General features: G+C 46.1%; 1 protein-coding gene across 1 annotated transcript in view; it reads right to left on the reverse strand.

Annotated features, from left to right (window-relative positions):
• The window catches only part of MUSK (muscle associated receptor tyrosine kinase), a 57,934-nt gene that overhangs the window by 26,281 nt on the left and 14,203 nt on the right, over positions 1–17,450 (reverse strand). Inside the window, exon 6 of the mRNA XM_059833831.1 lies at positions 3,933–4,057. Coding sequence (XP_059689814.1) covers positions 3,933–4,057 — 125 coding nt within the window. The remainder of the gene's footprint in view (positions 1–3,932; positions 4,058–17,450) is intronic.

Below are 17,450 nucleotides of genomic sequence, written 5' to 3' on the forward strand. Positions count from 1 at the left end.
GCTCATATGGCATTCATTAAAGTAGGAGGACATCGTACACCAAGACTCTACCTTGCAAAGGCAGTAGGAAGGAGCAGCATTGCCTGCTCTACCCTTCATACTGATAGGAAGCATCAAGTGTAATTCAAGCAAGATGTGGCTGCCCATGGATCCCACTGCTGCAGCCTGGCCCTGAGGACAGTAAGAGTTGTCTCCCCGGATCCATCTCAGCAAGGCACTCCACCGATGCATCTATCTAAGAGGTTAGAGGAATCAATCTGGTCTCCCTGCAGGTTAGTAGAAACATGATTTCAATGGGATCTATGTCTGCTCTCGAAGGTATTAACAGTGATAATTGAAAAAGCAAGAAGGGATGTGTCAGTATTGTACCACATCTTCTGTAAGCAGATTGGTTTCCCTCTGAAAAGTAAATGCTGAAAATGATGTATTTGTTTTGCTCGCTCAAGCTCAACTTGGAGTTGTGGTGAGGGAATGTGCATGGGAAGAAATCACTAAATAACCAGATCAACACAGTTATTGTAAGTATTGCATCAGGGATGGGTGGTATGTCGGTCACTGTGCAAATGCAAGGACCAGGGACATTTTTTGGTTTTATGCTGTGAAGAAAGTTCAGGTGGATGGGAGCTCCGGCGATATTTTTTCACAAGTTTCTCTTTTGTTACAGCGCTGGTCAGATTTATTTTTAGAATTTTTTTCTCCCCAGAAACCACTCAGCACTAAGACACTGCTGAGACTTTCATGGTGGAAAGGAGGAATTTCTTTACAGGCTGCCCCTGCCTCCCAGCATCCACCCAGGAGAGGTGGCTGCTCACCCTGAGCCGCTTGTGCGGATCTGGCGCTCTCTCTTTCCTTACCCCTCAGGCCTCAGGCATAACCCATCCTGTTAGCTCCCTCCCAGCAGCACTGGACTGCACCTGGTGAGCACGGAGAGACAGGATTGCTCTTTCCATCCTTCTCTTTAAAGGCAGCTCAGTAATCTCAGCAGAGTCCCATTCTTTAAACCTCAGGACAATTACAGGTCAGTGTTCAGAGACCATAATGCTGCAGGCACGTTGCATCTTCAAATGACTCACCATTGCTTGCTCATGAGCCAGCCCTCAAACGCACGCGCTCCAGTTCACCCACTTCCCGCCCTGACTTTCCCAGAGACGGACTCTCATTAAGGTCTCCTTGCCATTTTCAAAATGAGGTAGTCTGGAGCACCACCCTCCTGGGATTGGGCTTTGCCTTGCAGACAGGAATGGGGCAGAGCAGATCTGACCAGCCAGGCAGTGGCCCCAGGCAGGCGCTGAGCGTTGTCTGACACACAGCTCTCTGTGGGACTGGCGCACCAGTAGGAACTTGGCAGAGCATGGGTCTGTGCTCCAGAAATACTCTGCCCTTGCCAGGGACCTCAGACCCCCCAAAAGGTTTCTTCCCCAATGGGGAAGAAATCTTGAATGAACACCCACAGTTGTCTTGAAATAATTATTGCCAGAAACTACCAAGGACACACAGGGCTCTGCAGAGGTTGATCCGCCCCCTTTGCTGTTCTGCCTAACGACATCGAGGCAATACAGAAAATTAGTCCTAATCAGACTGGAGGACACAATAAGGTTTAGAGGAGATAAGGAAGGCGAGACAGCCTGTAGAGTAGCCCAGGCTCCTTAATAATGTATTTTAATACATGGAAAGATGGTGGTAGCCTCCTGAAGTAAGAAATTTGTGCAAGATCATCCTGGACTTGTGCAAAGTATCTGACACTGTCCTACACAACATCCTTGTCTCTAAATTGGAGAGACATGGATTTGACACATGGGCCACTTGGTGGATTAAGAATTGGCTGGATAGTTGCACTCAAAGAGTTGCGGTCAATGGCTCAATGTCCAAATGGTGACCAGTGATGAGTGGTGTTCTTCAGGAGTCAGTATAGGGACCGGCACTGTTTAACATCTTTGTCGGCGACATGGACAGTGGGACTGAGTGCACCCTTAGCAAGTTTGCCAATGATACCAAGCTGTGCGGTGTGGTGCGGTGTGGTTGACACGCTGGAGGGAACAGATGCCATCCAGAGGGACCTTGACAGGCTTGACAGGTGGGCCCATGTGAACCTCATGAAGTTCACAAGTGCAAGGTCCTGCACATGGGTCAGGGCAATCCCAAGCACAAATACAGCCTGGGTGGAGAATGGATTGAAAGCAGCCCTGAGGAGCAGGACTTGGGGGTGTTGGCTGATGAGAAGCTCAACATGAGCCGGCAGGGCACACTTGCAGCCCAGAAATCCAATTGCATCCTGTGCTGCATCAAAAGAAGTGTGGACAGCAGGTCAGGGGAGGTGCCTCTACTCCACTCTCCTGAGACCACACCTGGAGTACTGTGTTCAGCTCTGGAGCCCCCAACATAAGAAGGATATGGACCTGTTGGAGTGAGTCCAGAGAGGGGCCACGAAGATGATCAGAGGGCTGGAGCACCTCTCCTATGATGACAGGCTAAGAGAGTTGGGGTTGTTCAGCCTGGAGAAGAGAAGGCTCCAGGAAGACCTTATAGCAGCCTTCCAGTACCTGAAGGGGGCCTACAAGAAAGCTGGAAAGGGACTTTTCACATGGGCATGTAGTGATTGGACGAGGGGTAACATTTAAATTGAAAGAAGGTAGATTTAGATTAGATATTAGGAAGAAATTCTTTACTGTGAGGGTGGTGAGGCACTGCAACAGGTTGCCCAGAGAAGTTGTAGGTGCCCCAACCCTGGAAGTGTTCAAGGCCAGATTGGATAGGGCTTTGAGCAATCTGGTCTAGTGGAAGGTCCCCCCCCATGGCAGAGGGGTTGGAATTAGATGATCTTTAAGGTCCCTTCCAACCCAAACCATTCTGTGATTTATTGGTCCTGTTGGACAAGCAAGTCCACAGGAATGGCCATGGCCAGCCAGTGGCTGGAAGGAATTGGGGTTGACAGGGGGTCAGTGAGAAAGAGCGGAGGCAAATTGCCAGCCTGTACACAGCAATTTCTCCAACTTGCCTTCACAGCATCACTGTTGAAAAGCTGTTGAAACACCACAGAGAGTATAAAACATGTCCACCATAACAATTTGAAGACTGGAGGAAACCCATGGCAGGCTCCGGCTGCAGAGCTGCTGTGACTGTGGTGCACTGCTCACTCCCAGGGAGGCAATATCGGGTGTCAAACGGCTCTTCAGTTCAGCTGAAGGGAAGGCATTGCAATAGCCTACACACGGACATGAAAGCCAGATGAATTCAAAGCAGGTGCCTATTTAAAATGGTCAGGATAATTAGACCATGGAACAATTTCCTGTGAGAAGCAGTGGATTTGCATCTCTTGGTGCCTGCTGCTAAAAAGGGTGTGCCTTTCTTGAGGATGTGCTTCTAGCCAGGAATAAATTAGTGACATACTTCAGTGCGTCACCTAGGTCAATCTAGAAAATTTCAGATCTATTCATCTCCAAATATGCTGTGCATGTATGCTGTCCAACAGATATTTTGCCCCAAGACAGTTTGCTGTACCTAACAACCTCAGATTTCGTTATTTTTCAAAAAAGCAATTTTGCCAAGTAGCGATTTTGCGGTGTCCTTACTATCACAATAGCAGAAAAGGAGAAGAAAGGTGGCTGCAGAAATACTTAAACCCACAATGAAGTCCTAGAAACCCTGGCTTGGAGGAAGGTTGCAAGCATCCAAAGCATCCTTCATTTTGGGCTTTCCAGGCCCTAACAAATTAACCCACGCAACACCCTGGAGAAGGGGAGAGTGTTTTGCAGAGGAGAAAACTGCAGCAGGGAGGCAAGGCGGGCTCAACTTGATTGCACAGCGAGGTGCTAAGTAAGGCAGGAATAGAAACCATGAGCACTGGCTCCCAGCTCCTCATTTTAACACCTGGGCTGCGCTTCCAGGTGCTAGCAGCTCTCTGGGGCCAAAAGCATGAAAAAAGATACACTTACAGCTTTCCCATTTTCCAGCCAGGTGATAGTGGGGACTGGAAGGCCGGTCGCCGTGCACCGCAAAGTCACCACAGACCCGAAGGTGATATTTTGGGATTCGGGAGCCTTCAGGATTCTGGCAAAAACTGCAGGAGAAAACAAAGGTGCTAGTTGAACTGTGATGTAAAGCTGAGGCTGTGCTGGCGTGAGGATGCTTCCCTCCTGACAGGTCTTAAAATAATCCACAGACCCACAAACAGCAGCAGAGCATAGCACGGGCTTCCCGGTGAGAGACAGTCTTGGGAGAGGGACGAGGAGGAGAAAGAAAGTGATCAGCATCATTATGTTCTGCACCTTACAGACCAAAATTTTGCCTCTGGAAACTTCTGCATTGTTGGATTTCAGCACCTCAGAGGAGGTAATGTGTGAAAAAACAAGGGCAAACTCATCGGGAGTGTGCAGATGGGACAGCTTACAGCAAATATGCAGCAAGTTACCATGCTGCTCTGCCAAGGGTGACCTCATGCGAAACTTGTTCAAAACCATCAAGGGAGACCACCAGCATGGTCTCATACCGTAAAGGTTAAGGGTCAGGTAAGCTCCCCAGTGTGATCACAGTGATTAGGACTTACCATGGAGAGCTGCAGACCCCAGCATTTTCCATGCCACAACAACCTGCCCTAAGGAGAAGGAGTCTAACATCAAGTTATGGGGGAATGGCAGACAAAGACTTTGAGAAGCTGAGATTGCAGGGGGAAAGTAGGGTTTTAAAGTGACTTTTCAAGTCTACTGATCTTGCCTCTTTTGTGGCAATAGCAATATGGTTACTGGGCAGTTTGAAGATAAGCAAGATTAGCGCCTCCCTGCCCCGAGAAATTATTCTTCTTTTGGTAAAAAGAAGAACTGAAGTATTTTTGCTGAAAATTTATTTCAATCCAGAAAGACAACTCTGATGGCCTTCACAAGCTGTATTTCAGCTGCTGTACTTGGACGATATAGAGGAAAGCAGAGAAGAGACACATTTCCCATGTGGAACATTTGAGTTTTGACCCAAAATTTTTAATGGAGATGCCTGACTGTCTGTGCAGAAGCAGTCTGAATAGTCCTGTGCCATTTCTTACTCCAATTTCTCATGCTTAGTGAGTAATGCTCTCTCTCTACCTTCTCGGATGCACAGCAATGACTAAAAGTCTCCATCAGAAATTATACTAAGCAGGGGAGTTTCTCTTGGAGTTCTCAGACGAGTCTGATGTCTTGTTTGCCACTCTTGCTATCTGTATGGTTCCCCTTACCAACATATCTGATCATGTCATGGTCTTCTCTGTCTCTGCCTGAAGCACCTCATGGCACTGGCCACTGGTTGCTCCCAGATGGAGACCTCCAACACAGAGCAAGTAGGAGGCCAGTGAGGGTCCCTTAGGAAACTGAAGATCTGTCTCCACCCTTTGGGATGGGAAGGCTTCGTCTGCAAAATTTCAGTTGGAATAAAAAAAGTATATGCTTTCCACATAGTCCTTTCACACAGTCTTGGTCTGGGAAGGGGCGAAGGTTTGTATTAACAAAAAGCCTAAAACCAGCTTTTGCTTGTGGATAGGCAACACTAGAAGTACATTTCAGAGTAGAAACTTCTTTGTCTTAGGAGTACAGCCATTCAATAGGGTCCTGGGAAAGGGTTTTTAGGAAGATTAAATTTAATGTCAGTGAAGTGAAAAGGGTGGGAGGATACATATTATATTGAGCTTCGTAATTCCTTTACAGTCTCCGAGCAGTCCCTCACTGTCAATGCTCAGTGCCACTGGCTTAAAGTCAAAGCAGAGCAGCATCAGGGCTGCTGCAAACCCCCCCCACCCCTCAGCAAGGCAGCAGGTATGAAGCTCCACTGCTAATAAGGAAAGCTGCAGTTGCTGGCCAGGGACTTTCCTGACAAATAATAAGCAAAATGAAACCTTTGCCTGAAGTTTCACTTCAGGCCATTAACACCAGATGGTTACGAATTCAGCCCCGAGCGCCCCAGGCCAAGCTCATAATTACTTTTATACTTTGTTCGGAGAAATACTAAACTTCTGGGCCTGTCCCCTGGCAGCAGTTATGTGCACATGGCTCCCGCTGAAGCCAGCACGTTAGCTCCCAGAGCCAGAATACAGCCCTTAGTGGCTTTCTCATGCTGCTGTTGGTTTCTCAGTGTGCTGCTGGGACCCTGCCCACCTGACAGCTCTGCTGCTCAGATCCTGCCCAGCTTACTTAATACCTAAGTGACGAATTAACAGCACCCAGTTAGCCAGTGCCAGACACAGGCACGTATCCCCTCCGCTGTACCGGCAGCTCTCCCAAAGTCTGCAAGGACTTGTCAGCCAGGAGGAAAAAAGGCGCGCTTTAAAAATGATGGCAGTTGCGCAGGCGGGGAGCAAAGCTACAGCTAGCGTGGTGGCTGGTCTGGCTCACGTGTGGCGCCTGCAGAAAGGCCAGAAAGCTGCATCCTGCTCCCAGGGGTCCTGCTGCCAGTGCTGATCACAGCATTTGCTTCAGTAGCCCAGCACATTGCTGGTGTGAGCGCCCGTCCGCCAGCATAGGGAAGGCAAAGGGTCAGGCCATTCAAGCCTAAAACACCAAATACAGGGGTAAAAAATCCAACCACAGCTGCTGAGTAATCACATGTTTTTTTGTGGAAAGTACTGCAGGTGTATTATCCAGCACTGGGAGGGATGCCTGAATAAAACTGGGCCTATAAGGTAATAAGCTGATTTCCAAAGTGTGGAAGAATGGAAGCTCCTGCTACCCCCAGTGCTACTGTGTGCATTTCCACGACTTTCAAAGTTGAAGTTACAGATTCAAGTACTTAAATTTGCATGCTTTTTAAAAGTATTTTACTTAAAGTTTAGCTATTTAACTTCAGTACTTAGCTCTAGATACTGTGAATGGAATAACCTGGGGTTTTCTACATTATTTTATTTTTTAGTGAGAAATTCCCTGGGGCAAGGGCTGGACTCCCCAGATCCCGATGGGTTTTGGAGTGCCGCTGACTGGCACACCCGGGGACACATTTTCCAAAGGGCTCTTCATCGCTTTGCAAAACAACATTAAAAAAAATAGCATCAGCTATTTCTCAGCCCCATCATCTATGGGTGGATGATTGACACACTGCTGTTGCTGGCAGACACAGGGGGTGTGGGAAAGCCAGGGCCAGTTGTGTGAGAGCAGCCAGTGTCACCTTCCACCAGTGCAAAGCGGGGCAAGACCACCTGGATGAGCTCAAGGTCCATTTTGGCAACTGCATCAGCAAGGAAAACTGTCCTGTAGCTAAATAGAGGAACCCAGCCCCCAGAACGATGATTTTTTTTTCCCCCACCACATTACACAAAGAAAAGGAAAGAGCCAAAGGCGAGGAAGAAATGGTGACCCTGATGGTGCCAACCTACACAACTGGCAGGGAGAGGCGGGTGAAAGGCAGGAAGAGGAAGGAACAGGAAATGGCAATAAATGTTTGTAAAATCCACATTATTTGGTGGGCTCCGCATATGGTTTTGTTTTCATTTTGCCTATGAGTGAAAGTTCCCAACAATCAGGCAATTTTTAATACCTCCATTACTTGCCCTCCTTTTCCAGATCCTCCCAAAAGCAGATTTTGGTAGAACCTTTGCCTGTTTAGCTACATCACCACAAGGTTAACAACATTCATGTCAAGACCCGCCAGTCTCAGCACACAATTTGCCCAAAGGTGTGCCAAAAAGCAGTTAGGGAAGTTGGGCGAAGAGGGCTTCATTTATTTATTTATTTAAGTGGAAAATAAAACAGAGGAGCTGGAAATTAAATCCAGCCAGCTAAAAGCCAAGCCAGCACGTTAAGTTTCACTCCCAAGCCCCCTAATAAATGTCCTTTCTTTTACAGCCCTTCTAAATGATGTGCTGTGCACTGCAGGGCTTACTAGGAGGTATCTGCACCGCAGCCAGCTGCTCTCGTTTCTGAGAATTAGGTAACATCATCCAGTCCAAACAGTAGGGCTTTAATTCAGTCACAAATTTTTTTTACTATAAAAAGATTAAAGCAGGGTCCTCCCCCAGCCCCTGGATTGAACAGCTAACTCTTTCCAGGTGACTTTGTTTTCCCGTTGCCTTTGACTGAGCTGCGTTTCATTTCCAGGGTTTGGGGCCCGATCCTCCAGTCCTGACAGATGCCTGCCCCCTGACTGGGTAAGGCCTGTTTTTTTGTTAAAGCAGGCTGGATTGGGCCACTCGCATCCAGGCAGCAGCCTGGGTGGCCTGGGGCCATGCTGCTGCTTCCGGGAAAGGACAACGGGATGCCCAGCGCTCACGGGAAACCCTTGCGTGCACAGCCCCGCTGCAGGAGGGCACCCTTTTTAGCCAGGGTTTCATAAGCCTTATTGCTGGCTTTGATGCAAAAGGCCCAGTCAGGCACCGGTTGTGGTGAAACACTGGAACAGGCTGCCCAGGGAGGTGGTGGAGTCACCATCACTGGAGGTGTTCAAGGAACGTGTGGACGAGGCATTGTGGGACATGGTTTAGTGGGCATGGTGGTGTTGGGTTGATGGTTGGACTTGATGATCTTACAGGTCTTTTCCAACCTTAGTGATTCTGTGATTCTGTGGTTTTGGGGTGTGGAGTGTTTTTTCTTCCAGAGCCTCCACTGGCTTTGGTGAACCCTGACTTTCAGAAAACAAGAGCAACATTTGCCAATGTACATGAATTAACCCAGCCTGCCAACATCTGCGCGTATTCAAGTCCAAGAGTTTGTTGCTAGTCCTGGCATACTGTAAAGCATACCTGATAGTCCAAAAAGAGATAAGGCCACCGAGAGCTAAACCTGTGTTAGCAACCACCTGGTGACAGTAGGTGCACGCTCCCTTCCCACCGCAGTCTGAGTCTGGTCTAACACCTGAGCCAGACCTGGCATGTCCATACTGTCAGATCCGATATCTCAACCTGCTCCACTTTCCCCAATTGTTTTACTTTTGTCATGAAAAATGGCCTTTTGGGTGATTACGACCAGGTCTTATGCTGAAAATTTTTTCCACCTAAGCGGCAAAACATGGTGGGTGAAGGCAACTCCTATGTGCAAAAGGCCTTTTCCTCTGGTACAGCTGGTGCCATGTTGAGAACTGATGTGTCTGCATTGCTGGGGGAATTGGTAAGCTACACATCACCTCGGAAACTCTCCTGATACAAGCACCCTGGCAAAGCCTTTGCACTGCATACTATTCATGTGTAAGCATTCAGGAGCTAAAGTGCAAGCATTTTTTTTTTTGCGTTCACTGATGTTCCTGTAGCTCTTTCATACCTGAAGTGTGACGGATTAAAATTACTCCTTCCCTACAGAGGAGTTCTCTGAGCTTGGACTTTGCTTACTAATCCATAAAAAATCATTTATGCTTGCCCCCTAGACGCTCTGAAGAGCCATAAACTTGTGCCAATGTGTTTGCAGTCTTTTGCCAGTGAGAAGTCCAGTCATCTAAATCCCCATTCAGATTCATTCATCTCACATCCATTCACTCTTCCTGACAAATCTAAACCAGGGAGTCAAGGAGAGGTAACAAGCAGAGAGGCTACCATTTCCTTATCACTGGTGAGAGATGAGGGGAGGTCTGACAAATACATTTATAAACACATAGAAAGCCGCAGCATTTGTGTTTTCTAGCATTTCAAATTAATCCATGTAAAATCCCAACAATTCTTGAAATACCAAGGCTGAGAACAGGCCGCACATCACGCTCATGGATCAGCGGTCGCATAGAGAGCCACGCTGAGCTGTGTGCAGCAGCTAATTGCGTGCCAAGAGCCAGCGATGAACAAGCGAGGCACAGTCTCTGCAGCTGACATGGCGGGACCGAATCCCAGCTCGGAGAACAAGCAAATTCTTCAGTAAGCTCAGTCAGCAACTCCTCTTGCAGCAGCAGTGATGGGCTCTGCACATGGCTCACCACACGCCTCCGTATGGGAACGGCTCATGTTGTACCTTTGCCGCTGCTTAAGGCGTGCTGCCATCTTCCCACCCCCTTCCAAAACTGCTGGGTTAATAATTAAATCCCAAGATAACTGCAAGGTCAGTTCCACTTTGATCTCTGAGTATTTCTTATCAAAACTGCAGTATTTATCTTTTTGCAAGCCTACCAAGTAATCACAAAGAGGAGCAAAATGCCACAGGCAAAGCTGATACATGACACTTCCACTTATCTCTGTCAAATTGCTTACCTATTTTTATTTAATCCCCATCCAAACATGCTTATTGCCAGAGAACCATGTGTATACAGATTATCAAAAGAAAAAAAAAGTACAAGTGCAGTAGGAAATGCATACAACCACTGTATTATTTCTCAAGGAACAGCGCAATTAGGTGTGGGCCCCAGAAGAGCAAGCTGCTGTAAGCAAGCAGTACTTCATCATCTGCCTGCCCCTCACCTGGTTATGGTAATCTAGGAGAACACCCCAATGTGTTTGAAATATCAGCATTTTGTACAAAATCTCAAAATCTCCAAGCTCTGGCTCCTGATAAGTGATTTGCGAGGTTTGGGGTTTGCAGTATTTCTAGCACCTCATGCAGCACAGGCCAGACAGCACAGCAACACATAGACACACAACCTGGAGCCTGAGGCTGTGAGATGGACAGCAAGGACAATGCAAGATCTGTGTGGAAGGGAGATGGAGGAAACCACATCTCCATCCTGAAGCATATGCCTTCAGATTCTAAGCTCTGGTGTCTAATATCAAAGCAAGTTTTTCTTAGCGAGGCAATAGCTTTTCAAGGTAACCTTATTCTAGGGTGAGCTGCAAGATTTATGGATGGTAGGACAATTTGCATCAGCAGAAGGACTCATATAATGTTAAAGGCACCAGCCAGCACAGGAACTTCTCGGCTGTGAAAGACTTTGCCTCACATGTAGATGTCTCTGGAATCCTAAAAGCAGACCCTGCAAATATGCAAAGCTATAATAACCAAGAGTAAAATGTAAATAGATAGCTTATATCCTGTGTAACTATATAAAACCTGTTCTGTACAAGTGTTCTCTTCTATATACAGAGCAAACACCAGATTCAAGGACAAGCGAGGATAAGGTGTTCAAATTACTTCCCAAGGAAATGAATAAGGAAATTCTTTTCATGTCAGTACTGGTCTTATATATGTGTTTGGTTTCTTTGAAGGAAAGACCCTTCTAAACCTCCCCATACTCTGGCTTTTCTACAGTACAGAGACACATCATGTGCCATTTAACTCTGCTATTACCTGTTACTGCATGTGAAACTGGAAAAGACATTCCCAGTCTCCTGAGTCAAAAAGCAACTCTTTTGCTCATTCCAGCTGTGATCATGACCCATCACAACTGCTGCCAAGGCTGCCAGTCTGCCTATGCGTACTGATATCTCCACAGATGCACACAAGTCTCCTTCTCTCCCACTCTCATGAATGGAGCAGGCAATTACAGGAATCACTGGGATACCCAAAAGTGAGATAAGCCCTGCAGCATCCTGACATCTGGTCTCCACCAATGGGTAACAGCAGTGCCATAAATTTAATTACACGCCATGTGAAAAGTACTTCCTTTTGTCTATTTTAAAGTGCTGCTAGCAGTAGCTGCTAGGATGTTTCTTGTTTTGGGGTGACAGCAAGTAGCCTGTTCTCTGCTCACCTTATCCACCATGAGTGCTTGGTTTTCAATGCTGAAAACTCTGCTAGTCCCCCCTAACACAGAGGTCCATCTTCATTCCCTATTCTCAACTCCCAGTTTGAGATACCCTTTTTGGGAGGGGCTGCCTGGGGCTGCATTCAATTTCAGCAATGCAAAGGGACCATTCCTATACAGAGCAGCACAACAGCAGACACTTTCTGTTCCATACTATAGACACATACACCCTAAAAATATTGTGTGACACTAGAACTGGCAGTAGTGCTAGAAGCAAAATCTGGAGTTGTACAGTTTGGAAGAGCCAGTTACAGTGGAAAATAAAAGTGGGGTTTTGACACCCGCCAAGGCTACCTGAATGAGAAAAATAGAAGGAGGTCCTTGGAAGACAGAAGGCATGAGCCTCAGAAAAACAGCCCATTGATCCAGCCTGTCCAGATCCTTCTGCAGAGCCTTCCTACCCTCGAGCAGATCAACACTCCCACCCAACTTGGCGTTGTCTGCGAACTTACTGAGGGAGCACTCAATCCCCTCACCCAGATCATCAATAAAGATGTTAAACAAAACCGGCCCCAAAACTGAGCCCTGGGGGACTCCGCTTGTGACCGGCCACCAACTAGATTTAACTCCATTCACCACGACTCTCTGGACTCGGCCGTCCAGCCAGTTTTTTACTGAGCGAAGAGTGCACCTGTCTAAGCCACGAGCTGCCAGTTTCTCCAGGAGAATGCTGTGGGAGACAGTGTTGAAGGCTTTACTAAAGTCTAGGTAGACAAAAACCACAGTCTTTCCCTCATCAACTGGGCAGGTCACCTGGTCATAGAAGGAGATCAGGTTTGTCAGGCAGGACTTGCCTTTCATAAACCCATGCTGGCTGGGCCTGATCGCCTGGTTGTCCTGCGCATGCCATGTGATGGCACTCAGGATGATCTGCTCCATAACCTTCCCCAGCACCGAGGACAGGCTGACAAGCCTGTAGTTCCTTGGGTCCTCCTTTTGGCCCATCTTGAAGATGGGCGTCACATTTGCTAACCTCCAGCCTGCTGGGACCTCCCCAGTTAGCCAGGACTGCTGGTAGATGATGGAAAGTGGCTTGGTGAGCACTTCCACCAGCTCCATGGGTACCCTTGTTTGGATCCCATCCAGTCCCATAGACTTGTGTGTGTCCAAGTGGTGTAGCAAGTCAATAACCATTTCCCCTTGGATTGTGGGGACTTCATTCTGCTCCCTGTCCCTATCTTCCAGCTCAGGGTGCTGGATACCTGGAGAACAACTGGTCTTACTACTAAAGACTGAGGCAAAGAAGGCATTAAGTACCTCAGCCTTTTCCTCATCGTTTGTCACTATGTTTCCCCCCGTGTCCAGTAAAGGATGAGGATTCTCCTTAGCCCTCTTTTTGTTGCTAATGTATTTACAGAAACATTTTTTGTTGTCTTTTATGGCAGTCGCCACGTTAAGTTCTAGTTCGCCTTTGGCCCTTCTAATTTTCTCCCTTCAAAACCTCACGGAATAGCTGCAGATATTCTCTATCCTTGACTCTTTGTTGTTGTGCAGGAAGCACATGCATCTGGAGCACTCCACATCTGGAGTACTGTGTCCAGTTCTGGGCTCCCCGGTTCAAGAAGGAGAGGGAACTGCTGGAGAGGGTACAGCAAAGGGCTACAAAGATGATTAGGGGACTGGAACATCTTTCTTGTGAGGAAAGGCGGAGGGACTTGGGTCTTTTTAATCCGGAGAAGAGAAGACTGAGGGCGGATCTTATCAATGCTTCTAAATACTTGAGGGGTGGGTGCCAGGAGGATGGAGCCAGTCTTTTTTCAGTGGTGCCCAGTGACAGGACAGGAGGTAACAGGCACAAACTTGATCATAGGAAGTTCCACCTAAACATGAGGAGGAAATTCTTTACTTTTGAGGGTGGTAGAGCACTGGAACAGGCTGCCCAGAGAGGCTGTGGAGTCTCCTTCTCCTTCTCTGGAGATACTCAAAACTTGCCTGGATGCACTCCTGTGCAATCTGCTCTAGGTGAAACTGCTCTGGCAGGGGGATTGGACTAGATGATCTCCAGAGGTCCCTTCTAACCCCTATCATTCTGTGACTCTGTGATGACTAGCTACTCAACACAGTTTACAAGCCAGAGGGATTTTGTGTGCAATATCTATATTTTTTCTTAAAACCACAATTCATGCAATGATGTGAGACATTCATATATTTTTTAAGTGCCTTTCTAAACTTTTTGTCAGGGGAAAGAGGTTTTTGCAAAAGGAAATAGCAGGCTCAAATGCCCATTAAAGAAGAATTGCTCATATATGCCTTCTCAGAAACCTCATGCTCCCAGGGGGTCTGCTTTGCAGCTCCTCAGTGCAGAAGGCCACCCCACGACAATTACTTGAAGGCAACATACATACAACTCATGCTTGTGTCACATCAGAGCAAGCCTCAGGAATAAATTGAATAGCTCATGCTTGTTTGTTCATTTGCCAAAGATCTGGGGCTGTTTTCTTTCTCCTGTGGCTTGCCCTGTTACCCTGTAATTAGAGCTATGTTCATATCTGCAGTATCTGAGAAACTCAGGATGACTATGGTGAATGCAGTAGGTAGGAGGAGATTTAATGAGATATTCTGGTCTTTCAGTTACGCCCATGCCACCCCTCTGAGGCCAGTCAATTACTTTGGTGCAATTACAGGCAAGCTCGGTACTATTTTCTTTCCCTGTAATGCTCCCTCCCCCCAAACCCTTTTCAATTTTTAACAGCAAACTGCAGTATTCACCATTTACATACACCCGCATCACCATGGGCAGGGAAAGCAATCCTTTCCCAGGGTTTCTGCCTCTGCTTACAGCAGAGTCAAACACTCTTCCTCCGTGTTGGTATCAGAATTTCCCTGAGGAAATTTCACCCAGCACTTAAATGCAAAACAGCAAACTTCCTTGTCAGTCTGCTATTTGGGAATCCATCTCACCTGAAACATTCTGCCTCAGAAGATGGCACAGATAAAAATGTACATTTCACATTGATAGCTGATCTATGGGCAAGGTGGCAAGAGTCAGGGTAACAGTGCTGACTGTCTGCTTTGGTGGTCTCTTAGGACCTCCTTTTCCTATTTCGTCTACACCAAGTACAAAAGTATTGATACAAAACTGTAGAAAACTTTCTGGATGGCACATCTGGAGTCAGTTTTCATTTGAAATAGGGCCCATCTCTGGAATGTGGTCCATCCAAATTGATAGATTAGCTGGACTAAATACATACTTTCATTCTTGTTACTTGAGTTATGGTGTGACTTTCTTGTCTTTTTATTTATCTGTGATGCAAATTTGTCCCAAGGCTACATAAGAGGTCCACAAAACAGCTGAAGGAAGCTAGTGCTTTACACTTCGTGGGTGTAGTCTGTTAACTAAACACTGCTTTCTATTGTCATCTAGTCTGCTGTCCTCTCACTGCCTCCAAGAATTAGACAAAACATTTAAAAAAAAAAACAAAACCTACCCATGTCCTTGCAGATCCTTCCCTCTGAAGGGATGATTCTCCAAAGAAGACCTTCCTATTTTTAAGGCTAAGGCGGTTCTCACAAGTGGCTTACAGGGAAACATTTTTGTGGCCTGTGGCAGGGTATTATTTTAGTAGCTAGTAATAAGCAATAAACTGTGGGCAGGAAAAGACTTCTATCTACCACGGTTGGAACGCAAAAACAAACAACGTCTGAGTCAAGGGAGTGTGAGGAGCATTGCTTCTACCCTTGCTTTGATTTGTTTGCTTTGTGTGCTGTCACATAGGAGCACAGGAGGAAGTGGAGCAGGAACACTTCGACAAAGGGATGAATGAAACTGCCTGGATAAAGGATCAGTAGCCCTCAACCAATGCCCCGTTCAGCCAGTTGGAAACTGCAGAGAAGATTTGATCAAAAAATGTTATTAAAACCATGGAGAATCCAGTTAGTTTCTTGATAAGCACACTGGATCTTCCAGCACTTGTCCTAGCTAATTTGTTTGTTTGTTTCCTGACAGATTTATGGTTGCTAATTTCTACACATGCCTTTGTACAGTGATGACTTCAAAACTAAACCTTATCGCATAGTATACTCCAAAACTCCTGAATTCCACAACTCTCTGGTGCCACAGACTGGAGGTCAAGCTCAACTTCATGTAAATCACAAGGTGGAGGTGTATCTAACTCAGTGCACAACCAACAGGACTGTCTGTGTGGTCTTCCCTTTTACATTACAGTTCATGTATTTATGGCCTTTTTCTTCCTTATTCAACATTAAAAATGCATCACTGGGCAAACTGGGAACATCAGAGGTTTCACTGGCTGGGTGCAACACCTAGAAAGGTGCAACAGGAAGGTTCTTCATCTTCAGGGGAAGAAAAACTTCTTTTCAGGACTTCTGCACACAAAGTCACAGTATGCAAGGCTAAAAAGCACGGTAGACAATTCAGACTGTCTTCCTACAGCAGAGGACTTCCACACACATGCTTCTGTTGGAACGGAAGGACACATCTCAGAAGAACATTCTACCTTCAGTTGTGTTAGTGCCTAATCCACTACAAACCTTCATACATTTTAATGTCAGTAACTCCTTTCATTTCCAGAAAATGCTCTTTCCATAGTTGTAGCCATAAATTAGGCTGATAAAGAAACATATGGTTTATAGCTTTATGCCTCATCTATAAACAGCTGTTACTTCTAAACTGTAAGCAATTCATGGTCAAATTTTTAATTTCTTTTGTGAAATTTATTTTGAAGAATGAAGAACATACAGGACAGGAGCTCATTCTACCAATTCATAAAATGGTACTTTAGTTCCCCCAAGGAGAGAATGAAACGTTCTCCAAAACAGAGCAAAAAACTGCCAGAACACACAGCCCAGATCAGGTGATCAAGCCTGTAAGTCATCGTAAAATGTATTGGTTTACTGCTGTTTTGCAATAGATGCTTCTTATTTAATGCAGGAATTGTATGTACTTTGAATATTGGTTATAAGCACCACATCTGAAAAAGATAGCGACAGATAAAAGCAAAACCATCCAGTGGAATTTATTTCACATATTAAAAAAAAACCTACCAGACAGCTTCTGTCTGTGTCTGAGTGACAAGCACTCTCATAACAGGAATATTCCCAAGCCTCTTACCAGGCAAGACCTTGTGGCTTTAAATGTATTCTTCCAATGTCATACAATTTATACATAATCGGTATGGTGAATATCATTGTTACACATGTCAAGCTGTGGGGACCACAGTTTTAGGCAGCAGGCCCAGAAGCTGAACCTGATGAGCCCTTGCATAGCTTTTGATGAACTGGTCCTATTAATGGACTGGATCACTGTCACTGCAAATAGCAATGAAAACTGAAATTCCTCCTGTTCTATAGCCTATGTTACATAAACAGCTGTACAATGCATGAAGTAAAAAACAGATTAATGTCTCACTAATGCTGCTGATCATGCAAACCCTACAGATTTCAAATGTTCAGGCAAGGGCCAAGAAATGCATTCTTGGCACAGCCTAAAACTCTATATCCTGCCCTCAATTTTCAATGACATCAATGGGAATTTCTACACTTGAGGACAACTCTGAACGTTACTGAAGGCAATAGCTGTTCTCCTATTTATTTCCAAAGGAGTCATCTTCAGGTAAAACTGGATGGAACATCTCAGCCACCTCAGCCAGCATCTTATCAATAAACTTCAGCCTTCAGACATCAGTGGGAACTACAGATGAGGTAAGCAAGAAAATGCTTCTATTCTACCATAGTCCTGAACCTTGGATTCATCTAGGAACCTTTCAGCCGCAGATTCACTTTGGGCGTCAGTATAGCAATCAACAGCAAATTTGTATAAATCCTTTGGCAAGGTACTGCTTCACTGTATATATAAATGCTATTCTTTTCTAGGGTTAGCAGAAGCATTC

The sequence above is a fragment of the Gavia stellata genome, chromosome Z, assembly GCF_030936135.1.
Source record: "Gavia stellata isolate bGavSte3 chromosome Z, bGavSte3.hap2, whole genome shotgun sequence".
Taxonomy (NCBI): domain Eukaryota; kingdom Metazoa; phylum Chordata; class Aves; order Gaviiformes; family Gaviidae; genus Gavia; species Gavia stellata.